Raw genomic sequence first — 13,272 nt, 5'->3', positions numbered from 1 at the left:
GGAGGTGATAGTAAGGTCATGTAACGACAGAGATGTGATAGCACATTGAGATCAGTTCCAACACTCACAGCCTATTAGCAGTCCACTCATCATACTCATTACATCTGACCTCTCGTGTTACTCCTACAGGCAGGGTGTGTGTGTATGTGTGTGTGTATGCTGAGTACCTTGGGTAAATGATGCTAAAACCAAAGGGATTAAACTGATGTATCTGTCTGGTCAGAGAAAGAGTCGATGACCAGGACTGGAGGCTACAGCCTTTTTAGCCCCACTGGGCTTTCAGTGTGTATGTGATTAAATGTGCTCAGTGAACTGGTCAGTAGATACACAGACATGAATGAAGTCAGGAAGTTTTTGTTTATGATGCATGGATTGATCATTTTGCTGAATAGCTTAATAGGTCACAGTTTATGATTTAATCTGTATATAATAGTTTGTTTCTAGTTCAAATGTGCAATTTATTATGAGGATTATGCATATTTGTAGACACCTATTACAGATTAAAGGTTCTGTCTCCCACCAAGCTGTCAGATAATAACTGCTCTAATTAGCTGATGCTGAGATTTAGATCATTAAAATGCGTGGTTTTCACAGATTCTGATTCTAATAGCAAATATTATCATTTGGATTTGAAACCAGGCCTACATCTCAACATTTGCATGCTTAGATGCAAAATAAAGGCTGTCCCAGTTGGGATGCCCAGATTCCATTCCTTCCTATTTTGTCCTAAGCCTCTCTAGAGGTAGTAGTAATACTTGGATCATAGTAGAGCATTTAGAGCTCCTAATATAATTATCATACTCACTACCAGTTCACAGCAACAGAGAAATGAGTTAAGCCTGGAGATGGCTTTATTTCCCTGTGGAGCAGTCTCACTCCTACCAACTTATTCCCTGGCTCTACCTCGCAGCTGCTTACATTAACAAACACATAACGTAATCGGCCCCATTTATATTCCAACACACTCTCTCTCTCGCTTGAGTTTTTTCTGCATCTATCTGGCTAAAAACTTTACCTCAGGTTATCATGACTCTAAACTCATGCCTGACTTGAATGAGAGAGCAGGGACGTGACGGAGTGGGCAGTCCGCAGTGGCTGCTGGTGGGTTGGCAAGGGCACCATCTGGACTGCCTTGGTCCACTAGATTCTAGCCGGTGGTGGCGCGGAGCCAGTGGGCACCTGAGTAGTGGTGGCACAGCGGGGCAGAGTGGTCCTCCAGCTGGCTCCTAAATGTCCAATTTTCCATGGCAGTGCTGAACCCTCGGCAACAGATGCCTGGACCCACAGGGAGTCCACTTTACTGCCTGTCCTATATTCATTGTTAATGGCCACACATATCATTGTGAGTCTGAGGCAGCAGACTTGAATCAGTTTTACTTTAGAGATCTTACACTGATCAATTGCCTTGGCATGCAATGCGTTTGTTTTATAACATGTTCTTGGGCTTTCGGTGATCTTCAGTTTTTTCAAAAGGCTCTAAATGGTCTGCAGAAAGTTTCTCTGATATTAAAAGGATCTCTGTGGTTAATATTTTCTCGACGTCAAAGACAGCAGAGGCTGCATAGCAGCGGCTGGAGCTTTTACTTATTCATGAAGTATTCATGAATAAAGTAAACTGTTTATATGTAAATCTACTAGAATGCTGATTAGGTAATATAAGGTAAATCCTCCAACTACCATATATTCAGGAGAATAGCGTGTACATGTGTAGTTTAAGGAACCCCTTGATGGGCAGGTGTTTTTTTTTTTTTTTTTTTTTTTTTTTTTTTTGATGAAGCCACTCACGCTGTATTCACTGCTATTGGATTCTCCCCCAGCAGGTGTCATGCAACGGGTCACTGGCTGTTAAGTTAGAAGCACCTACCACTGGCAGACCATAGAAGGTGCCAGCGGTGCGTAACGCTGCTGCAAAGCACCTCAACAATGCCATTAATCATAGATATTCACCACTACACTACTTAGTACTCCTTCACTTGTGATGACCAGTTAGAATAAATGGATGCCCTTCCCCTATAGAGGAACAGGAAAGCAAGTAATTATTAAAAACCCTTGTCTGGGGAGCTGGTCTTCCAAGTGAGTTGTTGGGATGTGCTGAGGGATTTGTCCTACTCACCTTCTCCTCTGTAAGGTATCAGAAACATTCAGCAGGAATTAAAGATGAATCCTGATTCCCATGTGGCTGCTGGGGATAGAAACCATCTCTGGTTCAGTCTGGGGACTGAGGGAGACCTGCTAGCTGGCTAGGACAGACTGCACTGATAAATTTCACAGGGTCTCCCAGGGTCACAGAGCTGTCAGCACAGAATGATGGGCCATGCCAGGACATGATACGCTGATCTAATTGGAAGATAGCTCAAAGACAGTGGACAAGTGGCTTGCCTCCTTTGGGGGAGTTTTCTGGTTTATATTTAACCACAACCCTAGCAGTGATATTTGACTTTATTTATTTCAATCAGTCTGATGTCATTTCTGATTTTGGTGGCAGCAGATCTTTTATAAATATAATGAAATGTGGATAATGTGAAATATTTCAAAATACCTTTGGAAAGCTTGATTCCAATGGCATGAAAAAAGAAGGGTTTAAAATTTTGATTTAAAGCAGAATATAATTGACCACAAATGCTACCAACACAAATGCTCCCATTGCATTTAGGAAGTAGTCAATACGCTGGTAACACAACGTGGGCGCCAGGCTCCAACACCCCAAACATTATTGAAACTCAGGCTTTGATGTGCTCCCCCAATTACTGCATGGTCCTCCAAAAATCAATATCTCATTTCTCAGCCCAATGGCAGGCCTGGAAGAGGCCTCAGTCGAACACCTAATACTCTCTGGCGATGAGATATATTTTCCCATACAAGCAACGTGCCACAATACAAACCCAGGCGTTCACATAGCTGCTCAGCTTTCAAACAGCAGATATTCCAGATCTTAGCTTTACATATAGAGTAAGACATTTAGTTGGAGCTCTCATTACGGGTGATTTGCAGTGAATGACACTGAAGATTGGGCTGCTGATGGACACCAGACTATTGCAGGGATCAAACCAGCGGTATTGTGGTTACAGGACAGTCTGCATCCTGCCACCCACTGGACCCCTTCTGTCTCAGCTCACTCATGTGTGCACATTTTCTGCAAGCTAGCTCTGCCGTTAAAACTGTCCACTTTTCAGCCATTACATATTTTTCATCCAATCTGTAACCCATTCGCCTGTGTACATGTTCAGTAAACAAAGGCTGCCTGTAGAGAAAAAAAATGGTTGAAATTGTTTCTTACTGGCATAAATCAAACAGGCATTCTAATCTGAGCCTGGCGTCATGTGTATGCAGGCAACATATTCAAGTGTCCTTGTGAAGACAGTATCATTATCTCTCATATTGCCCATATTAATTGGGTCAGCAGCTGCAAGATTTTGACCTGTGCTGTTGCTTGGCAACCATGTGCCTAGCATATAGAAAAATGTAAACTAGAACTTTTCTCACTGGGAATTATATAAGGAGATCAGCAACCTCCTTTTAAACTATCTTAATGGCATTCAGTTGCACAAAGTAGTCAAAACAAAACAGTTTTGCATATAACAAATGTATTAATTCACTGGTAACAAGATTCAACAGAGTATTGAGCAAACATTGGAAGGACTTAACCATTGATTTGAAAGAAACACAAACACACAAACTGACAAAAGTCTGTCAGTAATGCAACAAGATACAGTGTAAAACAACATAAACAGCATAAAGATAAACATTTATTTTTGACCTGCAAATGATACATTGAAAAGATGTTGTTAGAGCTCCTTCAGTCCAGAGAGGTTATGCCCTTTGGTGAAACAACTGCAGGTTTAGCTCAGCCAATATCTCCAAAAACTGACAAAAAGTTGAGCGGAAATGACTTCTCAGAGCTGTAATGTATAAAAAGGTGATTACAGAACCAATAGTTGCAAACCACTTATGCAAACCAAATGAAGCTGTGAGGATCTACACACAAAACAAGGTTCAAATGCACATAAACAGACATACGCACACGTGCATCTGTGTGTGCATGAGTAAAAGCATGTGCACACGCGCAAACATGCACTATACAGTATAAAACATCCTTTGAAACACACACACACACACACACACACACTCTCACACAGTCATATCTAACACACAACATGCGTGCAAACACTCACAAGCACACCCCCAGTCAGAAGCGCACACACAAACACACAAACACACAAGGAAATCCTGCACAGTTGGGTGACCACCGCAGACTCTGTTATTGGAAAAAATTACAATGACATAGCACAGTTTCGGTTGAAAGCAAATGTCACAATATGTTGAACAAAATACAAAACTCCCACTCTCTAGTATTTTACTTGTCAGTTTCATGCAAATAGTCCCTTATTCTCCATTTTGCCTCCTCAAACGGTGACCCTGATATTGCATGTGTGTCAGGCTTCAGGGGAATGGCTAACAAGTTGCTTTTTTTTTTTTTTTCAATATTCCCATTGTTTTAGGGAAATCATTTTCTCAGACAATACCTGTATTAGTTTTTCTGAGTTGTTCTGACATATTTCATGCTCTCAAAACAGCCATAGCCATCATAACATAGCAATCTAAAACCCTTATAATTTCACAAAACCAGTCATTTTCATTGCCAAGTACTGAACTACACATACCATGCTATACACATATAAGAGCCTGTAAAAAATACTTTGCACAGCAGTCTAAACTCTTTATCATTTTAAAAGCAATACTACCTAAAACCCATAGTCTGTTAATGTCTTTTCACTGTAATCACGCAAATCATAAAACTATATTTTCTCTGAATACTCTGGCCTGATGTTAATTAAAGAAATGATGAGGAAATCATTGTTTACAAGGCTAATATGTGAAAAGCAAATTGTAAATTTTACATGTTGATCGATACAGCCTCTCTGTATAATGCCCAAACAAAGCATTACCAAAACTGATCATCTATTGTGTACTGTTAAACTGAAATATTGTACTATTTCCAAATTTTGAGGAAAAAAACCCCAAAATGTGAAAGAATACATTTCATCACCAAATTATAAAGGATTGTGGTAGCTTTTGAGAAACAATATTTTTGGTATTTCTGTGCGGATAGAGCTGAATATAGCATCTAGTCAATAGATGTTATGTCTAGCTTTGATGTTTTTGATTTGGTTTCTATTGAAATATAATTTGAAGAGACATTTGCACTTCATTTTGAGATGGACTTGGCCTTTTTTTTATAATGACGGTCGATGGTTTCGAGGGTTATGGGGACTGTTTTGAGAGCACGTTCAGAGAAATTTGCTGAATCGAGAAAAAACGTGGAAGGCAGTGATGTGGCAGCTCACTCCATCACACTGTGGCTATTAAGTATTCAACTCCTTTGACTCTTTTTTTTTTTTTTTTTTAACACATTTTATTCTCCTACACAATCAGTTCAGAATAACATTTGCAATTTTTGGGCTAAAATCTATGTAAAATACTCTTTCCATTAGAGCGAAAATTCAAGAGACTTTACTTTATAAATTTAGTTAATATTCAACCATTTATTCACTTGTTCTACATTGTCTCGGTGGCAAAACATTTTATAAAATGCATTATTCATTATTCATTTTTAGTCACAAGAAAAGCTTTCTGAATATATATCCTCTTTTCAAAATTCCTTTGGTGTTAACTGTTCTTGCAACAAGCGTCATCCCAAGTCCTTTAAACACTTTTTGATGAAATTTGAACATGTTGGGTGTTTTCTACTCCAGAGCACTGGAGCACAGAGGTGAGGACTGGTGTCTTATGGGTGGCATTTGATTCCAATTATATATTTTCTTATAGAAAGAGGGTACACTGCCAGTGCATTTCTCTTCTCTAACATAACTATCGAAGAAACAGATTTTCGACCAAAAATCCCAAATATGTTTTTTGAACAAATTTTGTGGCACAAAAAGAAAAAGAAAGTGAATGTTATTTAGAGCCACACAAAGATGTTTAAACAGACTTTGAATAATTTGGAGACATAATTGGTACAGCAGGAGAATGTTCCAGGAGAGTATCATCTTTGTGTTTACCATAAGTTAAAAACTACTTCTTAGGTTTTCTGAGCATACAGAAGCCCCGGGCTTGGCTGCACAACTCTCCCCTGTACATCAATGACAACTTTATGCCAAGGGCAAAACTACCTTTCTGATCTCATTGGTATTCAATCCAGTGTCACCAGCCACATAAGCAATCATGAGGTGACTTGTTGGTTTGCTATTTGTTCTCGGCTGATTACATTTATTATCTTTCAAACGAATAATATGAGTGGGGAAATGAATAGGTCATCAACATTCATTGATGTTCATAATCATGTCATTTAAACAAGAATGATGCACATGAAAAAAGTAGGGGAGACATCACAAGAGAATAAATTAAACTGAGAAAATAAGACTGAGGATCTGACAAAGTAACAACTGTCCATGTGATACAAAAGCATATATAACATGTAATTAAAGCAGAACAAACTGGGATATCTTCCAGTTTGCTGCCTTTAGTAGTATAGGCTGCTGGAAATGTTTGTCCATATCTGAACGTATGAAATATCAAGGCACTACTGCAGGTGTAATACTGTTGTAATACAATAAAACCCACAACTGTAGAAATACTCCTCTCATATAGGCACCAAAATACTTTAGTACAAGAAAATTGAATTATGAAAACACAAAATCTAGCGAGCACCATGTCAGTTACGTTGCTGTCTGAGTTTGCATTCTGTTTTAAAAGATCTGCTTTTTGGAACTGGTGCAATTTTAGAGACCTTGAAAAAGACTGTTTTACAAAAATATACTTCAAAAACTGCAAATGAATACAAGCCATCAAGACTTCCTTGGTGGTCATCATGGGTGATAATTTCCCATTTCTTTGTTCATGATATTCTCTTGAAACCCCAAACCAGTTCAGCATCTGTCCTGTCTAGAGGGCTGAGGGCACTAGCATCACAGCATGACCCACCATCGCTACCTTTTCAGTAGAAAACAATAATTCAATATCTTAATGCGCATAACATACTGCCTTGATATCTGTAAAAGATGAGCCCTCCAAGGCCCTTACATGATACAGCCTCATTTTCAACCTTTCCACAGTCATATAGTTCATAGCCTCCAGGGTTGTAAGGTCACGGAGATGGTTTGTGGACATCAAAAGAGACTGCTGGTTCCCCCTGTGCTGCATTGTCAATCACAATACTGGGATGTGTCTCTTGGGTTCCTGTGGACACAGGTGAGGTTGAGTTAGTAGAGGGTGTTGTTCCAAAGTGTGGTCCGTCTACTGAGAGGAGCATGGGCGTGCCTGATCTTTTCAGAGTATCACTCATAGTTATACATGCATGCATGTCTTCTGGTGTCACACCCATCTCTTTGCTGTACTCCGATGGTGACTTCCTTTTGATCCTCTCGTAGGTCTTGTCTTGACTTTCCGGGAAGGTCTCACTATCCTGGAAACGCCCAAACAACCAGATAAAGAACCCAAACAAAACGAATGCCGCCAAGCTCGGGATGAAAGCCAGGCACTTGACATCCAGGCTGGCTCCTATGTAGCGGCTGTGTAAGAACATGTCCCGTTCCACGTAAGTCAGGTTGCTGCTGGGATCTATGTTGGTGGAGCGCCACTCATAGGTGAGGGTGCTGCGGTTGAAGTCCCTGAGCGTGTCTGGCTCCTCCACTGTGTAAATCTTCTCGCCAGGCCCCACATACTGACCATACTCGTAGGGTTTGTAGAAGATCTGGTTCTTCCACATGTTCAGGTCCAATATCAGCACCAGGAAGATGATACCGTAGTTGAACCACTTACCTATATGGAGATGCATGACAGCCATTAGATTACAGATCAAAGTAGACTGTCCATGATAGATTAGCAGACAAGGAAAAGACAATGGAAGACAATGGCTTTGTCCCAGTACCCACATTTGTGGTCCTGAGTGTGCATCCACATGACACTGAATACAGTAAGTGCGGAAGACTGCCCCATGTCTGGACATGCCCAAATGCAGGTACACTTAATCAACACTTAATGAAACCTTACCCTACTACTTGTGTGGCAGAGTGGAGTTTTTATGCAGAAAGGACAGTGTGGCAATTAAGATGATGGGCAAGAAAGGTTATAATAGGTTTCTGTAGCCCGTATTATTGGGCAGTATGACCAACATAATTTAGGTTAGTGTGATCTAATTATTATTTAATTATTATTTTATCTTATTTACTTAGACCCTGATTTGCTTATGACTTTGGCCGCCTCTGTAAGTTGATGTTTGGATTGTTAAATGCTAATTGATATTTAATTTAGTATTTAGTAATTTAAGTATCCACTTTTGGTCCCTCTAATATCATAAACACCAGTGACTGCTGCCACTGGAAACATCCTCCTTTAGCCAAGTGTGTCCTGACATCTGCTGACAAAACCTATGAACACTTCACACCTACTTATACATTTTGGCTAGTTTCCGGAAGTACACAACTCAATTGGCCACTTGGCTAGGTACAAATTCCAAGCCTACAAGGCACAATCCAAAACTCAAGAGGGCAGCTGGATAAATATTCAGTCACATTAATTCAGCAGGCATTCCTCTCAGTCTCTGTATGGGTCATGTAGTGAGACTGATTTGCAGGTGCTAGTTCCTCCACAGTATCTCCTAACAAGATCACTACATTACTGTGAGACAGCCATCTCCCCAGGTTGACTGATAGCAGGGCAGATGGCTTCCTGGGTATATGTGACACTGCTCCCATCCTCTCCCTGCGATATGCTGTTAATAAGCTTTTAGTTAAACCAATCACGTTGCGCTGGAGCCATTTCCATAATGCTTAATGGATATGCAATGCATTAGGGTTAACAACCTTGTGCGAATCAGTGAACGTTTGAACAGCTTAACATTTAGCACAGGAACATTAGTTTTTTTTTTTTTTTTTTTCCCCGCTTCCCCTTGATGGTTGTGACTGGCTGTGTGCATGCTGCAGAACGAAATGGAGAAACCAGGAGGATGGTTTTAAATGGGAAATAGACTCTCGCTGAGAATATGTTTATAGACACCGAGACGTGGAGATGTGTCTCGCACAACAGAGGTGCTTGGAGAATATGAGGAACTGGAAGAACAGTCACAGCAGTGAAGACCCGTGTGTGCCCCATCTGCTACAAATATATTATACATGCTTGCTGTGGTGCATCCATCAAACTCCCCAAATAAACATAGACAGAAAATAGGGAAACCAGGGTATATCTGTGGCATACCAGATTTTCAGAATACAGTCAGATGTAGACCCAAGTTATGCTGCCATCAAGGGTATTCTCATTTCTCTCTGTTACTTGATTGATCAGGTTATGTTTTAGTGTTTAGTTTACTCTGTTAAAGAGCAAAAATTAAAGTCTGAGGAGCTGCTGCTATGGACCAGGTGAACCTCTGCAGCAGTGAAATGACCCTACACTTGGTATGCAGCAGCTGTGCTTGGATCTTCCCATACCTGTAATGTGAATGTGGTATTCCTCTTTAAAGATGCGCTTGCAGACAGGAAGCTTGACCTTCACGTGTGTGGTTGACAGTCCTGGCAGGTTCATATCCAGGTCTCCCATGAAGTGAGGGAACTCCCAGTCCTGAAAAGCAGCCACACACACACACACACACACACACACACACACACACACCACCACCACATATATGAAGTATTTTTTGTTTCTTTATTACGCACTCAAACAGACTAGGTTTGGAATCAAAAAATAGATATGAGAACAAAACTATCAACACTGCAAATTAAACTGTTTTATTGTAATTAAAATAAATTTGGGATTAACATGCAAATCCAAAATTTTCTTCGCAAATCCACAAAGTTTTGTTGGTGAATCTAAAGGTTTTGCTTGCTGTGGAGCTGAATCTCATGGGTGGGACCTACGCTGAAAGATGTCAGACATCTCTATAGGCCTAGAGTTATAGTGTAATAATATAGAAGCCGCTCTGATCTACTGTACACTTCCATACAGGGTGGCAGTAATACTATTTACTTTATAACTGTGGGTGTTGCTGAGCTGTCACTCCAGTCAAGACTGGATAATAGAGACGTGCATCTTTCAGCATGGGTTCCGCCCATAAGATTCAACTCAACAGCAAGCAAAACCTTTAGATTTGCATTTTACTCACAAATTTATTTTATAATAAAGCTTGCAGTAAAGCACTTTTTGATTGCAGTGTCGATAGTTTTGCTCTCAGATGCATTTTTTGACTGCAAATCTGTTCTGTTTGATTGCATAATAAAGAAACAAGAAACACTCCATGCACATACATATGCAAAATTAAATGCATTAAAATAAACGCGCTGAATCACGGCCACATGCTCAGCTGGATGCTGAGTACAGTGGTGTAAAGACAGAGCTTTCGCATATAAACCCATATTTTGTCTCTATGGAGTTCTCATAGACTATCTGGAGGTCAAACGAGGTGTTAGGAGCTGTGGCCACGGTACAGAGTATGTTTACAGGCTTGTGGAATGTAGTAGTGCACACTGGGATTTCAACGCGTCAAAACACATCAACAGGCACCCCAAACTGACATTTAGAAGCTGCCCATGGTGTGACTTTTATCTTTTTGCCAGCATGTTGTTATATCTGGTGCCTACTGACTTCTGCAAAAAGCAGCCACTACTCTTCCTGAGATCCACAATCAGAAAAACAGCAACAACAAGATAAAGATACATAGTGGTGACAAAAATACTGATACTGTATATTTATAGATACTGGTACTTCATTTCAAGTGTGTGATAGTGAAGAACACTGTGCATTTTCTAAAATTGCACCACCCGAATATTATCTGACTTATTGTAGTTTGTCTTTTCACATGTGCCATGCAAATAATGCAATGGGTTATGAGTGGGCATAGTTAAGGGCATTTCCATAATGTCTTTCACTGGCGATAAACACAAGGATTAATATATTTTAGTCTACGTGTTGGATTTAAAGATATAATTCTCCTCACTTACTTAGAAGTAAAAGTCCTATTTTTTAAGTACTCAAGCACAACTAAAAAAAATCTACTCAAGCATTCACAAAAAGTGTTTTTTTATACTGAGCGGACTTAATCATCTTGCAAATTGGCTTTGGCCCTCTATATTACTTAAGATAACCCAGATACACATAATTTCTGCTTTTTCAGTTAAGCTAGGATTCCCCTTGGTTCCTGTTATTTGCACACCACCACCATTACTGCATGAAATTACCATATGTCTGAATTCAATATATCCTCATGTGATACAAAACTTCCTATGTCAGTATCCACGGACTGCATTACAGAAAGGGGATCGCCCCCTTGATATTAATTAAGTCCTCCACTCCTCCGCAGTAGTCTGTTACTATAGCACTAACAGGCCTGACATTTACACCATGTGCAACCCTCTACAAAATAATGAGTCTCCACAACATATATGGATAGTAAACAGTAGGGATATGCATATATGTCCATACAAGTGTACCGTCCACATATTTAAATGTGAAAGCACAAACTCAGACACACAGGGATTCACACGGGACCTAGAAATCTGGAATTAAATTGAGCTTATAATGAAAATCTCTTTGGCAAATGCTGAGATAAAGCACACTAATGCACAAAACTATGAAAAAAACTCTACAGCTGGGAGGTAAATCCAGCCAGGTCACTAATTGGGGCATTAATTAGTTTGAGAACAAAAACACCCGTCTTTTCTCATGGAGGTAAGAGATTAACAGTGGCACCCAGAGCTCCTATAGGTGGAGGTGAATGAAGCTGTTCGGAAAGCTGTCGCAGACTTTTTATTGACTTACTCTGGTGGAGTGTTTTGACGGCCGCCACTGCACGGGCGCCAGAACGGCACAGCCTAACTCATCTCATAAATAACAGTAGTAAACATGCTTGCTGTACACTGCGTAGAAAATGAGAAGAGCCCATCGTAAAGAAATCCATGTGAGTGGGAACTGATATTTATTTATTTTCTTTCTTTATTTATTTATTTTGGAGCCTTCCCCAGATCCATGCCTTGCAGCAATCCTGTCTCTGAGCTCTGCAGGCAGTTCCTTTGACCTCATGGCTTGGTTTTTGCTCTGATATGCATTGCCAGCTGTGAGACCTTCTATAGAGAGGCATGTGCAAATTATGTCCAATCAATTTAATTTACCACAGGTGGACTCAAGGTGTAGAAACATCTCAGTAACAATCAAGAGAAATGGGAGGCAATTGAGCTAAATTTAAAGTGTTGTTGCAAAGGGTCTGAATACTTATGTGTATTTCAGTTTTTCCTTTTTAATAAATTTGCAAAAATTTCTAAAATTCTATTTTCACTTTGACATTATGGGGTACTGAGTGCAGATTAATGACAGAAAAAATGAACTGCAACATAACAAAAATAAAAAAAGTGAAGGGGGTCTGAATACTTTCTGAATGTAGATGCATATATATATATATATATATATATATAAATATATATATATATATATATACACATACATACAGTACAGGCCAAAAGTTTGGACACACCTTCTCATTCAATGCGTTTTCTTTATTTTCATGACTATTTACATTGTGGATTCTAACTGAAGGAATAAACACATGTGGAGTTATGTACTTAACAAAAAAAGGTGAAATAACTGAAAACATGTTTTATATTCTAGTTTCTTCAAAATAGCCACCCTTTGCTCTGATTACTGCTTTGCACACTCTTGGCATTCTCTCGATGAGCTTCAAGAGGTAGTCACCTGAAATGGTTTTCCAACAGTCTTGAAGGAGTTCCCAGAGGTGTTTAGCACTTGTTGGCCCCTTTGCCTTCACTCTGCGGTCCAGCTCACCCCAAACCATCTCGATTGGGTTCAGGTCCGGTGACTGTGGAGGCCAGGTCATCTGCCGCGGCACTCCATCACTCTCCTTCTTGGTCAAATAGCCCTTACACAGCCTGGAGGTGTGTTTGGGGTCATTGTCCTGTTGAAAAATAAATGATCGTCCAACTAAACGCAAACCGGATGGGAAGGCATGTCGCTGCAGGATGCTGTGGTAGCCATGCTGGTTCAGTGTGCCTTCAATTTTGAATAAATCCCCAACAGTGTCACCAGCAAAACACCCCCACACCATCACACCTCCTCCTCCATGCTTCACAGTGGGAACCAGGCATGTGGAATCCATCCGTTCACCTTTTCTGCGTCTCACAAAGACACGGCGATTGGAACCAAAGATCTCAAATTTGGACTCATCAGACCAAAGCACAGATTTCCACTGGTCTAATGTCCATTCCTTGTGTTTCT

General features: G+C 40.1%; 1 protein-coding gene across 1 annotated transcript in view; it reads right to left on the bottom strand.

The window, feature by feature from the left end:
* Window positions 1-3,567: 3,567 nt before the first annotated feature.
* Window positions 3,568-13,272, bottom strand: part of tmem117 (transmembrane protein 117) — a 45,102-nt gene continuing 35,397 nt past the window's right edge. The window contains exons 7-8 of the mRNA XM_030054186.1: window positions 9,483-9,612; window positions 3,568-7,818 (exon numbers count right to left, since the gene is read on the bottom strand). Coding sequence (XP_029910046.1) covers window positions 7,145-7,818; window positions 9,483-9,612 — 804 coding nt within the window. The 3' untranslated portion in view covers window positions 3,568-7,144. The remainder of the gene's footprint in view (window positions 7,819-9,482; window positions 9,613-13,272) is intronic.

Source organism: Myripristis murdjan, chromosome 6, assembly GCF_902150065.1.
Source record: "Myripristis murdjan chromosome 6, fMyrMur1.1, whole genome shotgun sequence".
Classification (NCBI taxonomy): Eukaryota; Metazoa; Chordata; class Actinopteri; order Holocentriformes; family Holocentridae; genus Myripristis; species Myripristis murdjan.
The sequence above is the reverse complement of the archived record's forward strand: the minus strand, read 5'-3'. Positions and strand labels throughout refer to the sequence as shown.